The sequence below is a fragment of the Rhinichthys klamathensis genome, unplaced genomic scaffold (genome assembly GCF_029890125.1).
Source record: "Rhinichthys klamathensis goyatoka isolate OS25496 unplaced genomic scaffold, OSU_Roscu_1.1 h1tg000055l_1, whole genome shotgun sequence".
Lineage (NCBI taxonomy): Eukaryota > Metazoa > Chordata > Actinopteri > Cypriniformes > Leuciscidae > Rhinichthys > Rhinichthys klamathensis.
This window is the reverse complement of record NW_026606600.1, coordinates 978,051-1,002,762: the sequence shown is the minus strand read 5'-3', so window position 1 is coordinate 1,002,762 and position 24,712 is coordinate 978,051. Positions and strand designations below refer to the sequence as shown.

The 24,712-nt window shown below is 43.6% G+C and overlaps 1 protein-coding gene across 2 annotated transcripts in view; it reads left to right on the top strand.

Annotated features, from left to right (window-relative positions):
* malrd1 (MAM and LDL receptor class A domain containing 1) overlaps window positions 1-24,712 on the top strand; it is a 72,605-nt gene that overhangs the window by 43,855 nt on the left and 4,038 nt on the right. For both annotated transcript variants that reach the window (XM_056248435.1, XM_056248434.1), the window contains exons 16-28: window positions 6,987-7,200; window positions 7,664-7,911; window positions 11,743-12,028; window positions 12,273-12,518; window positions 14,095-14,252; window positions 14,947-15,124; window positions 16,663-16,791; window positions 16,893-17,045; window positions 18,307-18,464; window positions 18,875-19,076; window positions 19,161-19,439; window positions 19,532-19,657; window positions 20,604-20,670. In XM_056248435.1, the coding sequence (XP_056104410.1) occupies window positions 6,987-7,200; window positions 7,664-7,911; window positions 11,743-12,028; window positions 12,273-12,518; window positions 14,095-14,252; window positions 14,947-15,124; window positions 16,663-16,791; window positions 16,893-17,045; window positions 18,307-18,464; window positions 18,875-19,076; window positions 19,161-19,439; window positions 19,532-19,657; window positions 20,604-20,670 (2,444 nt within the window). The remainder of the gene's footprint in view (window positions 1-6,986; window positions 7,201-7,663; window positions 7,912-11,742; window positions 12,029-12,272; window positions 12,519-14,094; window positions 14,253-14,946; window positions 15,125-16,662; window positions 16,792-16,892; window positions 17,046-18,306; window positions 18,465-18,874; window positions 19,077-19,160; window positions 19,440-19,531; window positions 19,658-20,603; window positions 20,671-24,712) is intronic.

Genomic DNA, 24,712 nt, shown 5'->3' with positions numbered 1-24,712 from the left:
ACAGCTCTTTTAAGAAAACAAGCACACTCGGTACTTCGCATGTCTCAGGGTTCAGGTTCCTGGATTTACACCAGTCACTGAACACCTTCCATTTCTGGGCATATAAGCGCCTCGTAGCTCGCGCCTCAGTGATGGTTCTCAACACTCCACTGGGGAGGTTCCCGGGAACCCGTTGAGGGGCCATGCATGGAGGGCCCACAGATCGGGGCGGGGATGGAGGATCATCCCGTTGGCCTGCCTGAGGAGGTCCAGCCTCAGCGGAATCGGCTATGGAGCAGATTGCATCATCTGCATCAGTTCTGGAAACCACGTCTGGTTCTTCCAGAGTGGGGCTACCAGGAGCACTGCACATTTCTCCTCCCTGATCCGACTGATGACCTGAGGTAGCATCGCGACCGGAGGGAAGGCATACAGCGGGCAGCTCGGCCAGATTTGGGTGAGCGCGTCTGTGCTCTTTGAAAAGAAGAGAGGGCAGTGCGCATTTTCCTTGGAGGCAAAGAGGTCGACCTCTGCTCTGCCAAAGGTTTGCCATAACCACTGAATCGTCAGGGGGTGGAGAGACCATTCTCCTGGGAGAACTTTGTCTCTGGACAGCATGTCCGCTCCCTGGTTCAGAAAACCTGGCACATGCGCTGATCTCAGCGAGCGCAGGTTGCGCTGGGACCATAGGAGGAGCTCCCTGGCCATCGAGTGCAGGGAGCTCGATCTGAGTCCACCCTGACGATTTATATACGAGACTACCGTCATGTTGTCCGTTCGGACTAGGACGTGCTCGTCCTTCAGGTACGGAAGCAGGGCTCTGAGAGCCAAAGCGACCGCTTTCAATTCCAGACAGTTTATATGTAGGCGCTTCTCCGGGTTTGACCACAAGCCGGAGACAGGCCTGCCCTCGTAAAGGGCCCCCCAACCTATTTTGGAGGCATCTGTCGTGATCATTTTTCTCTTTGTGTTCACGCCCAAACTCACACCGGACTGATACCAGTCGACAGCTTTCCAGGGCGTCAGGGCTTTTACGCAGCCGTGATTTGCTCTGATTAAAAAGTGGCCCGAGTGCCACGCGTGAGTGGGGACACGGCTTTTGAGCCAGCGTTGGAGAGGACGCATGTGCAACAAACCTAGCTGGAGTACAGCTGATGCCGAGGCCATGAGGCCGAGCATCCTTTGAAATCGCTTGACGGGGGCGCGCGCGCCCGCTCTGAATGATGTTGCAAGGCGCCGGATAGTGAGCGCGCGCTCTGATGAGAGGCGCGCCGTCATCTGCACTGAGTCTAGCACTATTCCAAGAAAAGAAATATTCTGGCTGGGGGATAGCATGCTCTTTGCAAAATTGATTCTTAGACCCAGGCATTTTAGATGACTGATAATCCAAGACCTGTGTGTCACTAACTGGCTCTCTGATTGTGCTAGGACTAGCCAATCGTCGAGATAATTTAGTATTCGCACTCCCCGCTGCCTCAGGGGGGAAAGTGCTGCATCCATACATTTCGTGAATGTACGGGGTGCCAGTGACAGGCCGAATGGTAGTACTGTGCACTGGTATGACTGTCCCTCGAAAGCGAATCTCAGAAAAGGCCTGTGATGAGGCGCTATCGGAATGTGAAAGTAAGCGTCTTTCAGATCCACTGATAGAAACCAATCCCCCGGGCGAACTTCCGCGAGGATATGCTTGGTTGTTAACATTCTGAACGAGCGAATCATTAAAGCTTTGTTCAGATGTCTGAGATCTAGAATGGGGCGGAGACCACCATCCTTCTTCGGGACGAGAAAATATTGACTGTAAAAACCTGCCTCGCTCATAGAGGGAGGGACTGTTTCTATAGCGCCTTTCTCTATCAGTTTGAGCACCTCGGTGCGTAGAACATGTGAAACATCTTTTCTCACTTTCGTCTCGACCACTGCTGTGAAGCGGGGCGGTCTGCGAGCGAATTGAAGCGAGTAACCGTGTTTTATTATGTTCAAAACCCATTTCGGCATGCCGGGGATATTTTCCCAAGCTTTCGCTCGCACAGATATGGGCTGAATGCTGGCTGGGGGCGTGTCGCAGTGACGTATGGCTTCCGCCGGCAAATCGCCTTGTGCTAATACCGAGCTTACAGCTCTCAGAGGCGCGGGCGCGCGCTGAGCAGCTTTGTTGAATGCCGAGTGCAGGGGTGCGTGTGAGATTACAGGCACGCTCGCCATAAAACTCACAGTGTGAGATGGGGAAATGTTTAAGACTGTATGGACAGTGCTTATGAGTGGGGGTGCATAGACTGTGGTAGGCACGCGCGCCACTTTCATAAAACTTCCCGCTCATGGCGGGAGGTTTTTGGCCATATAAACAGTGTTTGTGAGTTGGGGTGCGTGCATAACAGCGGGCACACGCGCTACTCTTATAGAATTTCCCGCTTTTACTGGGGAAGTGTTTATAACTGTGGGAACAGTGCTTATGTGTAGTGGTGCATACGTGACAGTTGGCACACAATCTACATTTATGGGGCGTCCAGCCTGAGCTGGGAAAGCATTTGGCACTGCTTTGACAGTTTTGATATGTGGGAATGCGCACTTTGGTGTGGACACGTGACCCTTTAATGACACAGGCAGAAAATGGCTCTTTATGTGATTTCTGTGTGTCGCCGTAAAAACGGCGTTTGTTTGCAGGTGAGCGAGCTGTGTGGCTGGCCCATTGGCTGCTGTACAGACATTTCCAGCCGCCTGTAAGGGGACTGGGTAATGTTTTAAACGTTTTGGAGAGAACGGTCCGGCTTTTGCGAGACACGCGCTCTCCCTTTTTCTCCCTGTAGCTAGGAGGACTTACGAGGCTCTGGGTTCAGCACAATCTTGGGCCGAGGTCCCCGTCGCTCGGGCGGTTGCTTCCTGTTGGCAGAGCGCGAGCGGCGACGAAAGTCAGTTTCAGGTCTGGGCTGAGAGACGGGAGGCGCCGTCTTAGCTCGCTGCTGCTGAGCAGACTTCAATATTTCTCGAGAAAACCTTTGGCGGCTCTGCGATGAGCTAGATCGCTTGGGCAGGAAGTGACGCATAGCCTGCGAATCCTTATGGGCTTCGGTGAAGCGCTCAGCGAACTCCCTCACCGCTGGTCCGAACAGGCCGCTTTGGGAGATAGGCGTGTCGAGGAATGACGCCTTATCTGCATCCTTCATCTCTGTTAGCGTCAGCCACAGATGGCGCTCAAGGACAGTTAGGTTAGCCATAGCACGGCCGATGGATTGGGCGGTGGCTTTTGTGGCTCGCAGTGCTATGTCGGTGGCGCTGCGCAGGTCCTTGAATGCCTCAGGATCAGGTCCAGACTCGTCCATACTGCGGAGAAGTTTAGCTTGAAACACCTGGAGGACAGCCATAGAGTGAAGTGCTGATGCAGCTTGGCCGGCGGCGGCGTATGCGCGACCGGCGAGAGCTGAAGTAGACCGGCAAGGCTTCGAGGGATGAGAAGCTTTGGCTTTCCATCCAGCGTTGGAGGGTGGACACAGGTGATTGGCCACAGCCTCCTCGAGGGGCGGAGTCCCCTCATAGCCTCTTTCTTTCGCGCCGTCCACAGAGGAGAGCGACAAAGAAAAAGAAGGCTTCAGGCGAGCGGAGTGCGGGGCTTTCCACGACTTCGTGAGTTCGTCGTGAACTTCCGGGAAGAAAGGGGAGGGCCTTTGCCGAGGGCCCTGTCGGCGCCCCTGCAGGAACCACTCGTCCAGTCGGCTGCGGGCGGGTTTTTCCGGGGAAGACCAATTGAGCCCGAGGTCTTCCACGGCCTTAGATAGGATGCGGACGATCTCCGAGTCCATGCTGGAGCCCACGCTCGTGCCCGATGGTGTCATGTCGATGGTGCGGGGTCGAAGGACGAGCCCGGCCAGTCGTCGGATGCAGCATCACAGGAAAGGCTGTCATCCTTGTCGTCGTCATCCCCTGACGCGCCAAACGAGACGAGACCCATCGCTCCGCTGGAGGGGTGCTGGTCCGCCTGTGTGAACTGGACTGGCGGCGGGGAGTCTTCGGGTGGTGGTGAAGCACGCGGGGATTGGCCCGGCATGACATCACTGCAAACCGCGTGCTCTGGCGGCCTCTGTGAGCGGCGCTTCTTCTTGCGCGGCTCGACCAGAGGGGATGGTAGGACGGTGGAAGTGGGCTCTTTCGCGGTGAAAACGGCGAAGCGAGCGCGCAGCTCGGTGAGGCCCAGGGCGTCACACTCGGGACATCCGCCTCGAGTAAGGGCAGCCTCTGCGTGGTCCGGTCCCAAGCAGCAGGTGGAAATGATGTGACGATCCCCGTCCTGAAGAGGGCCTCGACACGGGGCGCAGGAAGGCATTTGAAACAACGCCTTGAATTTGCTCTTTTAGAAAAGTGTCGCGAGGGCGAACACTGTAAAGCTTTGAAAGGATATAAAGGTGATGCACGCCGGATGGCTGAGCAGAAGGCGATCGAAGGCGGCTGAAGGCGCCGGCATCCTCAAAGCAGTCCTGCTGTAGGCTTGTCGACGGCGGCGGCGAAAAGACTCCAAGAAATCCGGAGGATCCAGCGAAGAGAAGGTCTTTGCTGAAGGAGATTAAATCTAAAGAACTCAGACGACGGGGCGCCCAATATATAGCCCTTGGCCACGCCCATCTTGGCGGGCTCTGACGCGCGCGGGCGCGAAGCACGCTCATTGGAAGCGGGTTCAGAGTCGCCCCGTCATAGGTTCGTGCAGTTGCCGCAGCACAGCCAATGACCGAGCTGCCTCGCTCATTGCTGTATGCTGTGCAGCTGCAATGCGTTTTACATAAAGACTTCAATATTTCTCGAGAAAAGGAGTTTTCCCCATAGCGTAAGCTACTTACGCAATAGGAGGAACCTCTCGAAAGGGAACAAAAACATGACATGAAACAAAACCATGGACATGGACTTACGCAACAGTGGTCACAGAAAATAATACTTGACAAAGACTAATGTCAAGAGACACCTGTGAACAATGAACAGACAATTAACCAATGACAAAACACATGGCAGGATCACATGACAAACAGGGAATCACATGACAGACTTGGAACATGACATGAACAAACCAAAACGTGACAGATCCCCCCCTCTAAGGGCGACTCCTGACACCCGACAAAACCAACACAAAACATAACTTCAGGAGGGTGGTGGATTAGAGGAGGTCTAGGGGGAGTGATGGTGGGCCAGGACACGGGCTGTGGCATGCCGTGGGCGGATCCTGCAGTGCAGGGAGCCAGGGCGAACACCGGCTGGGTGGCGGCCATCTTGTCCGGGGACACCGGCTCGGCGGCGGCCATCTTGTCCGGGGTCTCTGGCTGGGCAGACGTGAACAGCCTCTGGATCATCGGGCATAACGTGAACAGTCTCTGGCTCGGCGGGCGTAGCACGACGCGTATGCTCGGCAGGACTGACGTGAAGTGCAGGCTCGGCAGGACTGACGTGAAGAAGCTCAGGCTGGTCAGGCATGACGTGAAGATCCTCAAGATCGGGAGCCATGACGTGAAGAGACTCAATTCCAAACCTAAAAATGTCTTTTAAAGCCACGTCATTGAAATCTACCGGATAGCATAGTTTACAAAATTCCTCCACATATGTTTCCAGGGGACGATTCCCTTGGCGTAGATTTAGGAGGGCAACCGCTGGGTTCATTGTTGCAGGTCAAGTATTCTGTAAGGATCCACTGGAGGCAAGTTGTAGCGAGAGAACCCAAGTGCAGTTTATTCAAACAATAACATATAACAGGATCAAAACATAACATGAAACCAAAACATGACGTGGCATGGACTTACGCAACAGTGGTCACAGAAAACAATACTTGACAAAGACACATGGCAAAAATGAGGGCTTAAATACACAGACTAATGACAGGACAAGGGACACCTGTGAACAATGAACAGACAATTAACCAATGACAAGACACATGGCAGGATCACATGACAAACAGGGAATCACATGACAGACTTGGAACATGACATGAACAAACCAAAACGTGACACTGATCAAATGTTTTAGAAAAAATAGAAAAAATTCTATTTCAACTTATTTGCTGTTTTTGACAGAAACATGATTGATGATATGATAAATGTTTCTTAAGCAGAAAATCAGCATATTAGACTGATTTCTGAAGGATCATGTGACACTGAAGAGATCATGCTGAAAATTCAGCTTTGCCATCACAGGAATAAATTACACTTCAAAATATATTAAAATAGTTATTTTAATTAGCAGTAATATTTCACAACATTACTGTATATTTTATTAAATAAGTGCAGTCTTGGAGAGCAAAATAGGCTTCTTTCAAAGACATTTTAGAAAATCTTACCGACCCCAAACTTTTGAACTGTATGTGTTAACTAGGTAAACAAATTTTGTAGAATTTATGAAATGTATTTACTTTTTATAAAGGTGATCGAAGAAATGTGTGTGTTTAGTATTCCTGAAATGTGCAGTAAAATGTTAAGTGTCAGGCTGATGTTTGAACTGTTGATGCTTTGGTAAGAAATATCATGACCTTTTCTCCATCTGGCCTTTGCATAATTAATATGTATCAACACTGTTTATATATAAACACTCTTACAAATATAGTTCTTCATTGTGCTAGATACTTCATGATACCCTCACTCGTTAGTGCTAAGTGCCCTTTTGCTGTGTACTGTCAGGGGCCTTAGTGCCCTTTAACTCACGCAGCAGCTCTCAAGCACTTCTAATTCAACTCTTTATATATGTGTGTGTATATATTATATACTGTATGTGTGTGTGTGTGTGTGTGTGTGTGTATATATTTATATATATATTTAAAGAAAATTCTTGTTGCCTTTTTTAAGACAATCAATTGATTCTGAATGATGTGTACAGTATGACAGCTTTTACATCAGTCTGTTTACCTGACATGTCTCATAGGGTAAATATGAATTTGTGCTTTGATTTGTGCATTTGACTATGCAGCTGTATGAAAGTATTGTGGAGCAAATAAAGTACATTAGTTTACTGCAGTTTAACAGCATGTCGCTTTATAAAATCAATAGGTGGTTCTTCGAGCCAAGCGGGGCATCAGCTACATGGGTGATGTTGTTGTTGATGACGTGGCATTTGTGGACTGTGCCCCTCCAATAACGTCTGATCTTCCTTGCCATAACAACGAGTTCATCTGTGCCAACGGTCATTGTATCTCTGAGGACAACTTGTGTGACTTTATTGATCACTGTGGAGATGGCTCAGATGAGAATCATTACATATGCAGTGAGAAACAAATCATCCTCTTTCCTGTCACTTTTTCCCAGATGTTTGTTCAACTGTATCTCAGTTGGCAGTCACAAATTTTGTTTATGGAATAACTTTACATCCGGCACACATACTGTATTAAATGTGCTTTGCTTGTGCAGTCGTGTTTTTTTTTTTAAAGGGATGGTTCACACAAAAATGTAAATGCTGTCATCATTTACTCACCCTCATGTCTTTCCAGACATGTATGGCTTTCTTTGTTCTACAGTATGGAACACAAAAGAAAGATTTTTTTTTTTTTTTTTTTTTATAAAAAGGACAGTTGTTGTTTGGAAACCAGCATTCATCAAAATAAGTTATTTTGTGTTCTGCAGAAGAAAGTCAGTCCTACAGGTTAGGAATGACACGAGGGATGAGTGAATGATGACATTTTTCACAATCTAGTGAAATCTAATAATAGTATTAATGTTTTCTTTTCCAGAGGGATACAGTGGTCGCTGCAATTTTGAATTTGACCTTTGCTCATGGAGACAGAGCCAAGATGATGACTTTGATTGGTTGATAAAACCAGGAAATATGCACACTCATGGGACTGGACCATCCACTGATCACACCCTCCGTAAACCATCAGGCCACTACTTATATCTAGAAGGATCCTTTCCACAGAACACAGGAGATACTGCCCGAATCCTTGGACCTCTTTTTCATCACCGCAGCAAGGATTGCAAAGTAAGTGCTCACTGGTGTTTTTATGTAATTATTTCACTGTAGTTCAAGATCAGTTGGTACTTGCATTACATTAAGAATTGCAATGGAAACAATCAAGAAAGCAAAAAAGCAGTGTACACGAATGATACTTCTGTCTGGACCACAATGGGCTATATGCACGCATAACTTCCGCGTTTGATGCAAGGATGCTCTTGCGTTTCCGGTTGGGGAGATTTAAAGCGGAGGAAAACCGAGGAAAACGGGATTATGGCAGAGTCTTCAAAATTTACTGTCCTCTCGTCTTTGAAACGAAACTTTAATACGTTTAGATGTAATTTTATATATAGTTATGTTTATTTAATATAATAAACACAGAAGCATAAACAAAATGAGGGGTGTCTGTTTTGTCTGTTTTTGTGACTAACGTTTCTTTAGTATAGCAATAGAGTATAACAACCAATATAAATTCTCGGTATAGCATTGGACTCTACGATCGGCGGAAGTAATCCAGCATCCTTAGACCTTCACCGGAAATACCGCCGTGCATAGAGCCCATTGTCAAAGATGATCGACAATTAGCAGCATACAGTTTGGATTGGCGATATGGTTCTGTTCTGGGCAAGAACTCCAAGCCATCCATGCAGCCTAGCATGGATAAGAGCAGGGAGAGCAGTGATAATTCCCTTAGGGTAAACAGAACAGAACTAACATAAATGTATTGCAGATAATATTAATGTTTAATGATTTATGTACAACATTCAAGAAAAAATAGTCTGATTCGAAGAGGAATATCAGAAGGCCAAGTCCTGACTGGACGAGAGGAGGAGCTGGGGATAAAGAAGGGTATTTAGCTCCTGAGCAACACGATAAAGCTGCTAATAATACTGAATGGACCTTATATATATATAGGTATGATGTGATAGGCGTTGTATTTCTATAGGTAGACGTGGTTCAGCTGTGTGTCGGCTGATGATAGCTTGACTGAGGTGACCTGCTACGCTGGATTTGTGACACTTCCATAGACTCCCCCTTGTGACCGGTGGTTCCTTTTGTTTTTCCTTGTCTCATTCATATGTACCTGCTTCCTTTTTTGATGGAAAACTGACATTCTTGCATAAGATTAGCATTTCTGAGATCTGTGGGGCAGATGTCGACATAGACTTCTGGAAACCGTGTTGCAGAAGTTAACAGTTGGTAGTTTCCCATTTTCAAAAAAGATTTTTGAAGGTTTATATAAATGCCTTTAATGTTAAAAGTAAAATAATATATTGAAATTTGTATAGATTATTATTTGTTCATTTATTTTACAGTAAAGTTGAGTTGCCACATTATGTTTTTATGGTATAATTAACTCTTTTATCTGAAAAGACAAAGGTAAATTTGATCTTGTGTTAACAAATTTGTTCTCTAGAAATCAAATTTTAAATCTGGCCCTTTTTCCCCTCTTTGGTTCTTTTAAAGTTTTGTAGTATTACACCTTCAAAACCATACACACCATTGAAGGTAGAAGGATCCATCACCATTTCTGTAACATCCCTGCCGGGAACTTAAAAAATGTCCCAGTACCTTATGAAACCTCTTAATGTATTTGCTGATTCATTCAAATGTTCGTATTTTCCAAATGTTAGTTGGTACGAAAGAAATCTACACCTGCTCCCAGCCACGCTTAAATAGTGAGTTTAACATCCGAACGTTTTGCTCATTAATAACTAAGGCTGCATTTTAATTCACCTTAATTGGGTACATATTTACACAGCATTTTGAAAAAATATTATATATAGTAATTATATACGTTTTTTTTTTTTTTACTTCTGGGACTGTTCGATTAACATATGAAACTCCATTAACGGCATCTGTAATATGCTGCCAAGCTTCCTTTTTTTTTTAGGACCTGATACGCCACTATGTAGCCTACGCTTGAAAATAAAATGTGGTGTTTTGAATGAACTTCTGATAATAAAACTTTGATTTCTACATCTGAGAAATTTTTCTTTTTCATTCGTTTTTGAGAAGACATGTTGAAATCCTTCGTTTGGTGTCATAATATGATGCCCATATATAGTTGTCAGTCGGATTTAATGGGCGGGATTTATGGTAATTGAGAATGAGCGTGCACGCGCGTCCCATTTACGACTGATTGGAATGCATTAACACACACACACACATTTCACTATCACATCTGACGTTTACGAAGTATTTGTAAATGGAAAAAAATTCCATTTATTTGTAAATCAGGAGATGAGTTTTCGGGAAGGTCTCTTTACGCGCAAATCACTCTCATATTTACTCGTATATTTACGAATGTTTCATGAATGAGACCCAGTGTCTGTGAGAAAGAGGAGCACCTTTCAAAGCTTGCTTCAGTTTATGTGGAAAGACAATCATGTTCCTGGATCTCCTCTAACTTGACAGACTGTTCATTCTTTTTAGAGGTGTGTATGTGCGTATGAGATAATAAGCCCATGGAGACTCATTTTCCCATTGTCCTCCCATTCAGCTTCCATCAATCAATCACAAGAAGCAGCTGAAGAGGAGTTTCTGTGTGTACTTGTCAGCCATGGTTAGACGTTTTTAGACATTGTAAATGACAATTTGTTGTTGTTGTTTTAAGATTTTGTTTTAAATGCTTAGTGAAAGTAGCAACATTTGTGTGTACGTGCATGTGAGTAGATGCATGCCACAATCAAATGTCTGATCTTGAAAGGTCAGACTCTTTCACTAATTCACCAGTCAGTTAGACACTGACAGGAGCCATTTACGCATACATACAGATGCGTATGCCGGTGTCCGTGGCATTGTCCGTTCCGGTGTCCGTGGTGGTGTCCATGTCCGTGCCGATGTGTCCATGCCAGTGTGTCCGTGTTGGTGTCCGTGCCGATGTGTCCATGCCAGTGGGTCCGTGTTGGTGCCGGTGTCCGTGCCGGTGTCCGTGCCAGTGTGTCCGTGACCGTGCCAGTGTGTCCATGCCAGTGTGCCCGTGTTGGTGACCGTGCCAGTGTCCGTGTCGGTTTCCGTGCCGGTGTGTCCGTGTTGGTGTCCGTGACCGTGCCGGTGTCCGTACCGGTGTGTCCATGCCAGTGTGTCCGTGTTGGTGTCCGTGACCATGCCGGTGTCCGTGCCGGTTTCTGTGCCGTTGTCGGTGTGTCCGTGCCGGTGTCCTTGCTGATGTATCTGTGTTGGTGTCCGTGCCGGTGTCGATGTCCATGCCGGTGTGTCTTATCGGTGTCCGTGCACGGGCAGGCCTGCTACTGCTCCTTGGTCAGGCCCGCCATTGCCATTCATAAGGCAGCTTTTCTTCTCTCTTTTTTTATGCAGCGGCTATTTGTGTAAGTAGTTTTATGTTTTAGCGCCATATTGCGTTGATCAATACGCCATTTCATGCATTGCATTTTTATTGTCTCGTCAGTATAGACGTAGGTCACGGTGAGATGATCATGCAAAATTTCTGGCACTGTCAGAAAATTATCATAGGCTATCTTTGGTAGCAAGACAACGGCCGACGTTGACATAGGACCACCGTTTAGAATTCATGACCACAGAAATTGCCACCATTGGCTGTCTTTCATCTGGCATGGTTCAAAAAACGCATTAAGGACTTGATTAGCTGGATCAGATTAATTTAATTAGGGTTGAAGCTAAACTTTGCAGGGCTGTGGCCCTGAGTTTTGCACCCCTGATTTAAAATGTAAGTTAGTTAGTATTAACCACTTCTTTGTTGATTGTTGTATAAAGTATATTCCACTAGCAATCGTATTGTTGGTCAGAACATCAGCTCCGCTGTGATTTGGAACAACAGCACTATTGCTAGTGTGATATTTTAGCTGATGTTACAATTCTTCCTTTCTTTCCAAGATGGTCTTTTACGTCCACATGTCTGGTGACAACATTGGCACTCTAAACGTGTACATGTCTACAAACTCCAGTCGCTCACTCTTACTCAGCCTCACTGGCAATCAAGGCAACTACTGGAGCAGACAGGAAGTGTCTCTCTCATCTTCTGACAACTTCCGCATTATGTTTGATGGCAAGGTGGGACTCAATACTCGAGTTCACATCTGCCTGGATGACATCATCTTCTCATCAGGTTGTATTCTTGGTAGCAGATTTGAGACAGATACTACTCCCCGATTACTCCCAGGTACTATTTCACAACATTACACTTTTTATTGTATTTTTGATCAAATAAATGCAGCCTTGGTGAGCATAAGAGACTTCTTTCAAAAACATAAAAAAAATTCTGACTCCAAACTTTTGAACGATAGTGTATATTGTAAGAGAAGCATTCAGTACTGGAAACATGAACATTTTGTGATGAGCAGAATAAAATAAACATCTTTTGTTTTTATTCATTAGAATATGTATCTGTGTGTGTGTCTTCACAGGATCTTGTCCACCTGGTTCTTTACAGTGTACCAATGCCAATTGTTACAAGCGAGAGCAGAAATGTGACTTTACTGATGACTGTGGAGATGGATCTGATGAGTTGGATTGTGGGACATCCTGCTTATTTGAACATGGGCGTTGTGGTTGGAAAAATAGCCTGGCGGACACCTTTAGTTGGGCTCTTGGAGTTGGCTCCGTTCATATGATCAGACCTCCTCATGATCATACATTTAAGAATGAAAGTGGTAAGACTTTACTGAATGCTGCTGCATATGTTTAAGCAAAATGCATGGATCTCACATGGAGGCCTAACCAAACTGCCACCCGAAGACCTTCACACCCACATTAGAAACATGCTGTAAATAATGTGTCTACAGCTCATCTACCTGTTCAATAAGACTAAAGATAGAAAGCAAAAAAAAAAATCAGTCCTGTGTAATTACACTATTTTGATATTTTAAAACCACTAATCAAACCACGAACGCCATTCATACAGTTCAGAAGTTCACCGAACTTCATACAGTTCAGCTCACTTAGCACGTCGTTCGTGGTTTGATTAGTCGAGACTGTTTTCCAAAGATGGCTCCTGTCTGTATACACGAAGTGGACTGCCTTTATAAAATATCTTCTTATTAAACGGTCTGTACACTTACAAAGTTCTCAATGCTTCGTTTTGCATGTAGAGACCCTCATTATGTTACTGTGTTCGTGTGGGGCTATTTTGAGCCTTGTTAGTGGTATAAACTAGCGATTTCTTTTTACTTATTATATGCCCCCATTACTAGCGTTATACGCTAAACAGTTTTTAGAGATAAAACTCTTTACATTCGATTATCATGAAAACAAATCTCAGAGAACAGTTGACTAGGTACCAATGTTTTATTAGACCAAAGGTTCATTTTGCGCCGGATTTCTCCTTTAAGGGTTAAGATGTATTTATTTGCTTCTACCCATTTGTTGTAAGCTCCCTGGGAGACATCAGTACTTTGTAAAGGTTAGGTTTCTGAGATGGGGGTGATACTTGAACTTCCAGTCATTTAGCGAGAGAATTTGCTTTTGTTCTTTTGATGCATGAGTTCACCTGCCCTGCCCGTACAGCCTTAATGAATAATGGTAAATGAATTTCGCTTGCTTTCATCGGCTTGGCTCAAGTTCCAAGCTTACCCCTGATAACAGTAGGTTATTGGATAAAATAAGGAAGAGTAGAAAAAGGAAGTGGTGGGAAGGTAGAGGGATGCTGGAAGAATTGTCACTGAGGCGACTTGAAGAATGCTACGCTTGTGTTGATGACTGACAGGACCAAATGATTCGGCTCCTCCCGAACTTGCATTTAAAACTTTTTTTAAATAATGATACACCCAGTCTGGTGGAATGAAAATAAATGTTCTAATTTCTCTTGTAAGCTGTAAAGACTTGCCAATCTTAGACATGGTTTAAGATTTCAGAGCCCCTGTCTCTGTAATAAAGCCTCCTTTATTGATTTGGCGCCCTGCTTCACTCCATCTCAGCAAGATATCTTTATTATTCAAGTAGTTGTAAGATTTCCATTCCTTGTATGTCCTTCCATAAGCAAGGTTTTCTAGCATCAACAGAACTATGGGACTCCATAGTTCTCCATAGCCTTATCCCTGTTTGAGTTCATCTGTTTGTCATTTTCAGAATTCCTAGACTTCCATTCGGTTGTATGCCAGATTAGGTTTAGTGCATCTAAAATTATATAGGTTACATTAAAAATACTATGTCAAGGATAGTGTGCTAATTTTCACATATTGTAGGTAGAGCAGCACAACATTATTAACGTCAGTCTCTCTCTCAACACAGGCCACTTTGTATATCTGGCAGCCACCCCTGTGGGATTGAAGGGTGATAAAGCTCACATGAGAAGTTCTGTGTGGAAGGAGTCTAGTGCCACATGTAAACTTGCCTTCTGGTACTATATTTCTGAAAAAGCCACAGGAATCATCCGTCTCTTTATTAAGGTACTTGTCTGTCTTAGAGGTAAGAAGAGTAATGTCCGCACACTGACTTTTTACAGCTCCAAAAATTAATAAACAGCACACTTGAGATCTTGCCAGGTGGAGCAAACATACAGTGCAACTGGAATATAACACTTAAATCAGGGAATGTGTGTGGAGGTCTTAATACAGTAGCTCTATTTGACATAAGCTGAAATTTACGAAACGTGTTCTTGCAAGACTTTTCAGTGCTGTGTTATGTGTGATTCCTAGCTGAGATAAACCATTTAGCACTTCACATTTTTGCTATGAAACATACCTCAAGGGGGTTATGATTATGTGCAATAGATATCAGTTGCTGTAAGAAGCTCATCCATGTCAGAATAAAGATTTTAAAAATTTAAGATTACGGGGGATCATTTATAAAAAAAAACGATTTGCATGGATAAATCTTTGATAAACACTGACACATTCCATAAAAAATATTAAATTAATAATAAAATAATTAAAATAAGTATTGTAAATCTTGGTTTCATGGTAACTTTAAAAAACTTGTCTAGATAAGAATGCATTTTTTTTCTTTTTTTAATAGCTTTTTTACTTTTTTCATAATATGATTTTTTTTTTCAACGCATTTAGTAAAACGTCTGGGTTTTTACAGTATATGTAATTGAATCAGCAAATGTTGTAAGCATGTTGCCTTCATTGTGATGGACAGACAGAAAATGAGCTGAAGGAGGTGTGGACAGAGCGGCAGATGCACAGGGAATGGAGAAGAGCGGAAGTGTCTCTGAGGAACCTGAGGAACTTTATTCTCATATTTGAAGTTGTACGAACACAAGATGTGAGTGGTGGAGCGGCTCTGGACGACCTGCAATTCATTGACTGTGCACCATGTAAGTTCCACCCCCCCCCCCCAGTTCTCATCTTCACATTTATTTCCCATGAGTCACTCACTTTTGCTTCACGTTCATGCATAAACGTGTGACCAGCACAGGGCTCTAAAGGTTGTCCTTAGCACTGCCTGATGGAAAGCAGTACCACCATTTAATTTGATAAGAATTTATTTGACCACTGGCACTGCTCCCTCTTACCTAAACTCATTACTTCAGACTTATGTGCCATCCAGAAACCTGCGCTCTGCTAGCGAATGTCGTCTTGTGGTACCATCTCAAAGAGGCACAAAATCTCTTTCTCTGACCTTTACCATGGCTGTTCCCTGTTGGTGGAATGATCTGCCTAACTCAACCAGAGCTTCTGAGTCAGTAGCCACTTTTAAGAAACTGCTGAAGACGTATCTTTTTCGGCAGCACTTGATTCAGTAGAATTAACACTTTCTCTTCTCTTCTATTCTATAAAAAAAAAAAAAAAAAAAAAAACTGCACTAAAATTAAACTGAGAGGGGTTATAGCACTTACATATTGTTGTCCTACTGTTAGTTTAACTGCTTCTATTGTTCTCATTTGTAAGTCGCTTTGGATAAAAGCGTCTGCTAAATGAATAAATGTAAATGTAAATTAGCTAATTCTGACAAGCCATCAGGGAACAACATGAAAGTCAGAATAAGTTCCCTTTTCGGTTTTCAGGCTTGACATCGAAATTGTCAGATTTAATCTGCATAGTGACACTTCTGAATCACAGTAATTACACTTGAGCTTGTGGATCTTTTAGTGAAGAAGTGTGTAAAGCAGAGATATAAAACCCAATCAATCTGTGTCCAGGCTTCTTTCTAAATTTAGTTGAACGGTAGTGGACTGAAGCATAATTAATTGTTTTTTTAAACAAATACAATGTTTTTTATTAGAAATGACTTTTCATGACTTTTATCATCTACTTATGTGTAAACATGAGGTTTGCTGTTTTTCTAAGAAACATGACCCTTTTGTATTCGTGGTTCCTCTGGGCCTTCACTAAATTCCACCAATTTCTTCTTTTTTTTTATGTACATTAATTCAACTAAACTACACTTACTCACAGCTGTCTGTAATGTAACAGGCTAAAACAATAACAGTGTAAATAGATTAGCTCTATCAAAGCGTGAAGAGGAGCAGAGCAATAAAATCAATTTTGAATAAGTAATTTCTTTGTGAGAATGTACTTTGAAAGGAATTCCTAGATGGCTTTTCACCCCATGGAATTAAGTTTTTTGAGAATTAAACGGGACAAATTTTATCCTGAATAATCTTCCATTACTGTCATTTTATGTTTAAATAATTTGAGGATATTCTTGCTGAAAAAGCTCTTGATGGATGATGTTTTATTGCTATTTTGAACTTGTTGAATACGGTCATACTTGCGCATCATTTGGATTTCACATATTTTCATTGTTAGAAGTCTTATGTTTTCATTTTTGTTATTAGATGACCTTTTATTTCTTTTTTAAAATTGCACTGTTTTGGATCAGTGAGACTGAAAGAATTTCCTTGCGTTTCAGGGGCTGTCCATCCTGGGTCATGCCCCACTGTCACAGATTTTGTGTGTAATAATGGAAACTGTATTGAGTATCATTTGGAGTGTGATGGTAAAGCTGACTGTTCGGATGAGTCCGATGAGTTAGACTGCAGTAAGTACATTAAGTAGTACAGTACCTTAAAAATCTTGTCTATTTATTAACATTGTCTCTTGTATGGAGCTAACATCTCAACTCTTCATTTGTTCTGTTAGTGATTGCTCCAGGAGCTTGTAATTTTGACATGCCTGGTGGCCATTGGCAGGAGACCTGTCAGCTGTCTCAGGATCCTCACAATGACTTTGACTGGGATATAGGCTATGGCAGAATGCATAATGGGACAGGACCATCAGCTGACCACAGCCCCAGTTAGTATAACCTAAACTTTACAGTGCTCTTAAATCAGCTGGGTAATATAAACTATTCAATACATATCACCCATGAGTAACACCATAAAAGCTTTATTTTGCTTTAAATGATCAGAAAAAAAACCTAGAATTTCCCATGAAACAAAATTGAAGCCAGCTGTCTGAATCATCTGAATGGTTGCATGATTTAAAAACCAAAGGGTTGGAGCTCAGAAAAATCCATCACCAAAAGCCATTTTCCAGCTACTTTATCAGTGTGTGTAATTAAGCTCTGGATTTCTGCCCCTCATATACTAATGCCCTGTTCTGCTGAAAGATCAGTGTCTCTCAGTGAAAGTGTTAAGTGTACATTATTTTAATTGTGAAAATGAGTCTGCCCTCTAAAAGGTGATCGATTTACTGAACCTACTAATGATTTTTCATTCCAGACAAAGAGTCAAGGAAATTGCTGTACAGAGTGTTTCTCTGAGTAAAATGGTGGAGTCGTGCAGTGAAATCTAATGTTTGCTGTTACTTTCTCTCAATCATAATACTATAATAATATAATCTCCTTTTTGACAAGATAAGAAATTGTTTCTAATATGTGTAGAGGTGTAGTGGTGTAAAAGTCTTAAAGTCAATCATTTTTAATCTATCTCAGAACTTGATCTTCTGGTAAAAAGATAGATTTCTTTCTGGTGACGTGTGCTGGACTTCTCCAATCAATTAATCCGCTAAACCCGGTCTTTTCTTACAAATGACTGCAAGCTCACATCCAGATCTGCCTCCTAAATTTCAAAATCCAATCCACAACCAATGGATAGAACTAAATAATCCCCACCAGAACAAATCATCTGTCACTACTTGCGTTTCATTACGACTTTAATGTGCAGAAGAGTTATTATGTGAGACTCAGTAATGAGAACTGTATTTAGAAGTGTAATAGTGCCTATAATCAAAGGAATGTCATCATTTTTGTATGTGATAACAAGCTAACAGCACAAGCAAAGACAAACAAATGTGTCTCAATAAACCTCCAGTTTTTTAATAAATAACTACGTTGCTACCAAAAAAAGAGTTCCATAAGTTAAATACCTCATGGTAATTGTTCACATATAGAACATTTATTATAAATTGATTTATGTAACATTTAAGTATAAAAACGTAACATATGCCGCTGTGTTTTGCTTCGATTAATAAACATATTAAAGCTATTCTAGCATGCATCCTTGATAAAGTAAATATTTAATGCTGTGAAGACAACATTGGTTTACTCTTTCAGATGGAGGAGGGGGGTACCTGTTTGTGAACTCCAGTGCCCAGACAGAAGGAGACATTGCCAGCTTAATAACCCAGCTGGAGTTTCCTGCCAGTGTTGGTATATGTCATCTGCGCTTTTGGTTCCACATGTACGGCTCACATCACATGGGTACGCTGAAGGTGAGAGAATAATGTGCTTTAACAAAATAAGTTTTTGAAAGAGTTCTCTTATGCGGCATTTATTTGATCAAGAATACAGTAAAAACTGTAATATTGTAAAATAGAAAAAAAAACTGTTTTCTATTTGAATATATTTAAAATGTAATTTATTGCTGTAATGGCAAAGCTGAATTTCCTAAATTAATGGAAAGTTCAAAAGAACAGTTCAGAAGAAAGAATTTAATGTATCCTTGCTGAGTATAAAATCGTATATGTGTATATATATGTATATTCACCTCTTCTTTTTGCATTATATGGCAGTATTTCACTTGCAAAGGTTTAGGAGCACTGTGCAGGAGTTCAATGAATTTATATTGAAAAAACACTGAGCTTTGAAGGCTGTGTTATGAATTCTGTGTACTTTATTGCAGGTGTATACCGTGGGCCACAGTGGAACACCCTTACTAATGTGGGCAACCTGTGGAAACCATGGAGACAGCTGGCAGTATGCTAATGTGATCTTATCAAATGCATCACCCTTCAGAGTAAGTATTCAGGCAGAAGTGGGAGCTGACCAGTGGACTGACATTGCTGTGGATGACTTCTCTTTCACTAGGGAATGTCTTGTTGGAGGTACAGAACTGCTGATTGCTTTTTATTCTCAGCTCTTCCCAAATTGAAAACTGGGTTTACCATTTTGTTTCTGTGTATGTTCAGGTCCAGTGACCCCTATCCCAAACACATGCCACATGGAGCTCTTCCAGTGTTTGTATCTGTTCGAGTGTATACCACTGAGTTGGCACTGTGATGGTGAGGTGGACTGTCTTGACCACTCGGATGAGGAGATGTGTGTGAGCGTTGCTCCTGGCACTACGCCACCTCAAACAGGGTGTGAGACAGGAGAATACCGCTGCATGAACAACAGCTGTATTCCTGCACTACTGCACTGCGATTCTGTTTTAGATTGCCCAAATGGAGAAGATGAATATGGATGCCGTAAGACCCAAGCACAAATCTGTTCAAAATACATTGTAGTACATCATAGCTGTAATACAAACAGATGAAATTATCTCTCTGTGTCTCTGTAGCGGTTAAGATATGTGAAGAAGGAGAACTAGTGTGTGAGGCGACTGCAGAGTGTGTTGCGTATCAGAGTCGATGCAACAATATTGTTGACTGCCATCCTTTTCACTCTGATGAGTCCAGCTGCTATGGTAACACAAACACATTCATTCATCTAACTTTTGTATTTAAAGGGGTTATATTATTCATGTAATTTTTTTAAATCAGTTAATGTTTCTTATTATATTAATTTTTTTGCACTCAAAAAACAGTTTTGCGATTTCTAATTTAAGGCATTATAAGTTATCATTAGTTATTCTGGTGATCTGTTGGAAATAGAAATTTGCATAAAGTGTAGAAAGAACACCATTTATTTGAAATGGAAATCTCTTGTAACATCTTCACTGTCCCTTTTGATTAATTGACTGTATCCTTGCTGAAAAAAAGTATACTTTTTTTTTCCAAATCAAAAGTCTTACTGACCCCAAACTTTTTGAACGGTCAATCATGTATGTGATTTTGTTTTTTAGGAAGTATATTTCTGGGATTTCATTATTATAGTGTTTTCATAATCATCTGGGTGATTGTGGTATTAAGTCACAAAGCATTGTTCATCAGACAATGTATAAAAAGATGGAAAGAAAAATATCAGTAGGTGCTTCTCTGACTTAATTCCCTTAAATGAAGGGTAAAATTTATGGCTTTATAACATAAAGCCCATTACATTAAAGTGACTTTTTAGGAGTTACATAATATATTACTTCTCATTAAGTGGGCACTTTCTTCTGGGGACTATCCCTGCAATCATCTGATTAAAGGAGCTGTGGCCCAGGAGCACCGTGGGGGTGAAGTGCCTCGGTCAAGGACACATCATTAATGGAGACTCTCTGTAACTCTCTTGTTAAGGGTTGCCCCCAACTGTGTTGGAACCTGCACCCTTACGCTGCCAGCCCATAACTTAAACCACAATGTAATCACCCCAGATCTGCATTAATTACTAGTGTGAAATGAGGTCCTTATGATAAAATAATCATCATACTGAACAATAAAATCCTATCTATAAGTCAACATTAAATGTGGATGTGTTTTATTTTTCAGAGTGTCCCTTTGGGTACTGTCTCAATGGAGGGAGATGTGCAGTAAAGGAGAATGGACCAGTGTGCATGTGAGTTCCCTTTCAAGGGAATGAGACGCTGCGTCGAGACGCTGTGGGAACGCCTCTGCGTGATTGCGTCATGAAGCATGTGTGAAATCAGTCCAATGGCGTAACGGAACATCATAGGCAGGTGACGTCATCAACCAGGAAACTATAAAGCATACATGGAAGTGCTCTATGTGAATTTTTTGGAACAGAAACAGCATTTCTCTCTATTACTCGGGAGTTATTTCACCTTTGTAAACGTGACATATATATATATATATATATATATATATATAAATGGCAATCAAACAACAGTTCAAGCCGTGTGCCTCTCCCTGCGCTTGTTTTATCATGGGTGGGGATACACACGAGCTGTCTGTTGTTTGTATGGGAGCGGAGCATGCCCAATCAGCCCTTAAGGGTCTGATTGTAAGCATTGTGAGCGGCAATCTTTGAGAACGCTCCACTCCCGCCGGGCACTCTTTGAGGAGGGCGCTTCAGCATGCGTTCCCCATTGTTCTTTTTCCGACCACCACACCGAGGTGTCGAAGACAGGTGGAAGAAATCTGTATCTTATCGTGTTTTCAGCCCCCAGACCTCCAATTATTCAAACATCATGGGGCTGAAACACTATGGCTATGGGGCGATGCCCAGGGCTGAACCTTGCGAGCTATCTCTCCCCTGAGTCAACATCGTCCCTTAAATCCCAGACACTATTCACCAAGCCATTAAGAGCTACTTCAGCGCTGGTAGGTAAGGCGTATTAGGCCACACGATGTCAATACTGCAGACATACCAGGCCACCCTGCTAAGAGAAATTGATGAGGGCGAGGAAGTAAGCGCTGACGCCATTAGAGAACTGCGTCGGACTACAGATTTATCTCTCTGGGCCACCAAGGAGACGGCCAATTTAGTCAGCCGCACTATGGCAGCCCTGGTGGCCATGGAAAGAAACGTGATTAAATCTGTCTGGAATAAAAGAAAAATATAAAAGTTTTCTTCAGAATGCCCCGCTTTCCCCTCCTGGCCTCTTTGTCGATGCTGTCACCTCAGTCATCAAGAGGTTTCAGGAGTCAAAGAAACAGGCGGCGGCGTTCCAGAAGTTTATTTCTCTCCGCCCTCGCATCTCTGAGGCTGCTGGGCGTCTACAAGCTGCTCTCATCGAGCGCAGCAAAAGCAGAGTGTTGCCCCCCGCAAAAACACCGGGGGTCGGGCGTCGCTCGAAAGAATAAAGCGGATCTGAGGACTGTTATTATCTCTAAGAAGACTTCAGCGGAGAAGTCTCCTAAGGTTAGTCCCCCCATGTGTAGTGGTCAACACCTCATTATATGGTGCCCATTTCCCCTCTGTGCCCTCAGGGGGCTGGTCTGCCAACCCCGCCACCTTATGTGCTTTGGGGTGCAGCGGTCTCCAGTGATCCTCTGAGGAGGTTCGCAGAGAAGTTAGTTTGGCTGTTCCCTGCAGGTTCGTTGCTTCAGGGCTGTTCAAGTAACACCAGAGGCCAGTCTTGAGAGACTGGTTCCTTTAGTAGAATTTCTGGCAGCATGGAAACTACTGCCGAATATATCTCAATGGGCCCTGCTGACGGTAGAAAAGGGTTACAGAATTCAGTTCTGGTCTCACCCGCCCAGGTTCAAAAGGGTTCTACCCACAGTGGTAGACGCCGAGCTGGCTCTGGTCATGGAGCAAGAAGTAAAGGCTCTGCTGGACACAGGGACCATAGAGCATGTTCCTCTTCCCAGCAGAGAATCCGGGTTTTACAGCCAGTACTTTATAGTTCCAAAAAAGGATGGGAGGCTGCGTGCAATCTTAGATCAGTGCCATCTAAATCGTTCTGTAAAGAAGCTCAAATTCAAGATGCTCACTTTAAAGCAAATCGTGTCACAAATCGGGACCGAGGACTGGTTTGTCACAATAGATCTCAAGGACCCATACTTCCACGTCTCCATCCTTCCACAACACAGGAAGTTCCTGAGGTTCGCTTTCGGGGGCGACGCGTATCAATATCGAGTTCTTCCTTTTTGGCCTAGCTTTATCACCCCGCACATTCACGAAATGCGTGGATACAGCTCTGGCTCCTCTGCGACACCAGAGCATTCGCGTGTTGAATTACATCGACGATTGGTTGATTCTAGCTCAATCAGATCACATGGAAGTTCAACATTGGAAGGTGGGGTTAAGGCTCAACGTCAAGAAAAGTGTGCTTCTTCCAGCTCAGAGAACCACTTTTCTAGGCGTGGTTTGGGATTCGACAACGATGCAGGCACGTCTCTCTCCCACTCCAATCGCTTCGATTCTCTCAGCTTCAAACAGTTTCAAGGACTGTTGGGTCTCATGGCAGCTGCGTCCAACGTGATACCTTTTGGCTTGCTGTACATGAGGCCCCTGCAGTGGTGGCTCAAAACCAAAGGGGTTCTCCCTGAGGGGAAATCCGCTTTGCATGATCAAGGTCATGCGGCTATGTCTACGTGCCTTGGTTATGTGGAAAAAACCTTGGTTTCTTTCCCAAGGCCCTGTGTTGGGGGCTTCTTGTCGTCGGGTAACGCTAACAATGGATATATCCCTCATGGGCTGGGGGGCGATCATGAGTGGTCGCTCGGCTCAAGGTCTGTGGCAGGTCTGTGTTTCTTGCACTCAAACACTTCCTCCCAGCCGGCCTGGGATTTGACCATTGTAATGGAAGGCCAAAGGGTTCCTGGAGGTTCCAGAAAATTTCCTCACCCTTAAGACTGTTTTCCTCCTTGCTATTTCGTCTCTTAAAAGAATTGGAGACATACAGGCCCTGTCGGTAGCTCCTTCGTGCCTAGAATTTGCACCGGGAATGGTGAAAGCCTTTCTTCACCCGAGGCTGGGTAATATGCCTATGCTCCCCACTAATATCGCAGGGCCTATTGTGCTGCAGGCCTTCTGTCCTCCACCCTTTTAAACATCAGACCAAGAGAAACTTAATCTGCTGTGCCCAGTAAGGGCATTGGATGCAGAGCCTTCTGTCCTGTGGCAAAAGTCAGAACAGTTATTTGTCTGTTTTGGGTCACCCAGGAAAGGGTGCCCAGCATCTAAGCAGAAGATGAGTAACTAGGTAGTCTAGGCTATCTCACTTGCTTACGAGTCGGCTGGTCAGCCTTCACCTATGGCTGTTCGGGCCCACTCCACTAAGAGTATGGTTGGGAGTTTCCCTTCAAGACATCTGTGATGCTGAAGATGGAACGAGACGTCGCCCTGCCATACTCCCTGCATGCCTGTGATCGACTTGCTTCAGCCCTTTCAGAAGTTAGCGCTGTTTGTTCCAGGTATGCTTTGTAGCTTCCTGGTTAATGACGTCACCCGCCTATGACGTTCTGTCACGCCATTGGACTGATTTCACACATGCTTCACGATGCAATCACGCAGAGGCATTCCCACAGGTCTCGACGCAGCGTCTTGTTCCCTCTTCAGGGTACCAGGGTTACAGTCGTGACCTGAGACGTTCCTCAAGCACAATAATGCACACTAGGGATGGTAAGATTCACCGATTCGCATCGGTGCATCGGCATAAAAGCTAACGATGCGATGCATTGATTTAAATAAGTGTGCATCGGATGTAACTGCTGCGTTCACACCGAACGCAAATTGAGTGTCTGTAGCGAGTGATTTCCATGTTAAGTCAATCTAAAGACGCGTTGACGCGGGTCTGGAGGTCCTGCGGCACGAGACGCGTTTAGCGCGGTGCGATGGACACGATTTTGCCTCATTCGCGCATCCAGGTCGACTAGATTGATTTCTCCTTTCTGAACTGTTGTTCAAGCGCGTTCTCTCATCACGACCATCACGACTGCTGCAGCTGCTACATGAATATGACGTATCACAACACTACGGAGTGCGAGGTGTGTCCTGAGAGTCTTTAAACCTTAAAGGAGGACATTTGAGTTAATCTGGTTTACAGCAGCCTGTGACTGCCAATAATAGTTTTTCATTTTTTATTTTTTTTTACATTTGAATACAGTTATGAAAGACCTGTTTGTGAAAGTTTTTTTTTATTTTTGTAATTGTTTGTTAAAACAGCACCTGCTTTTATTTAATCTTTTGG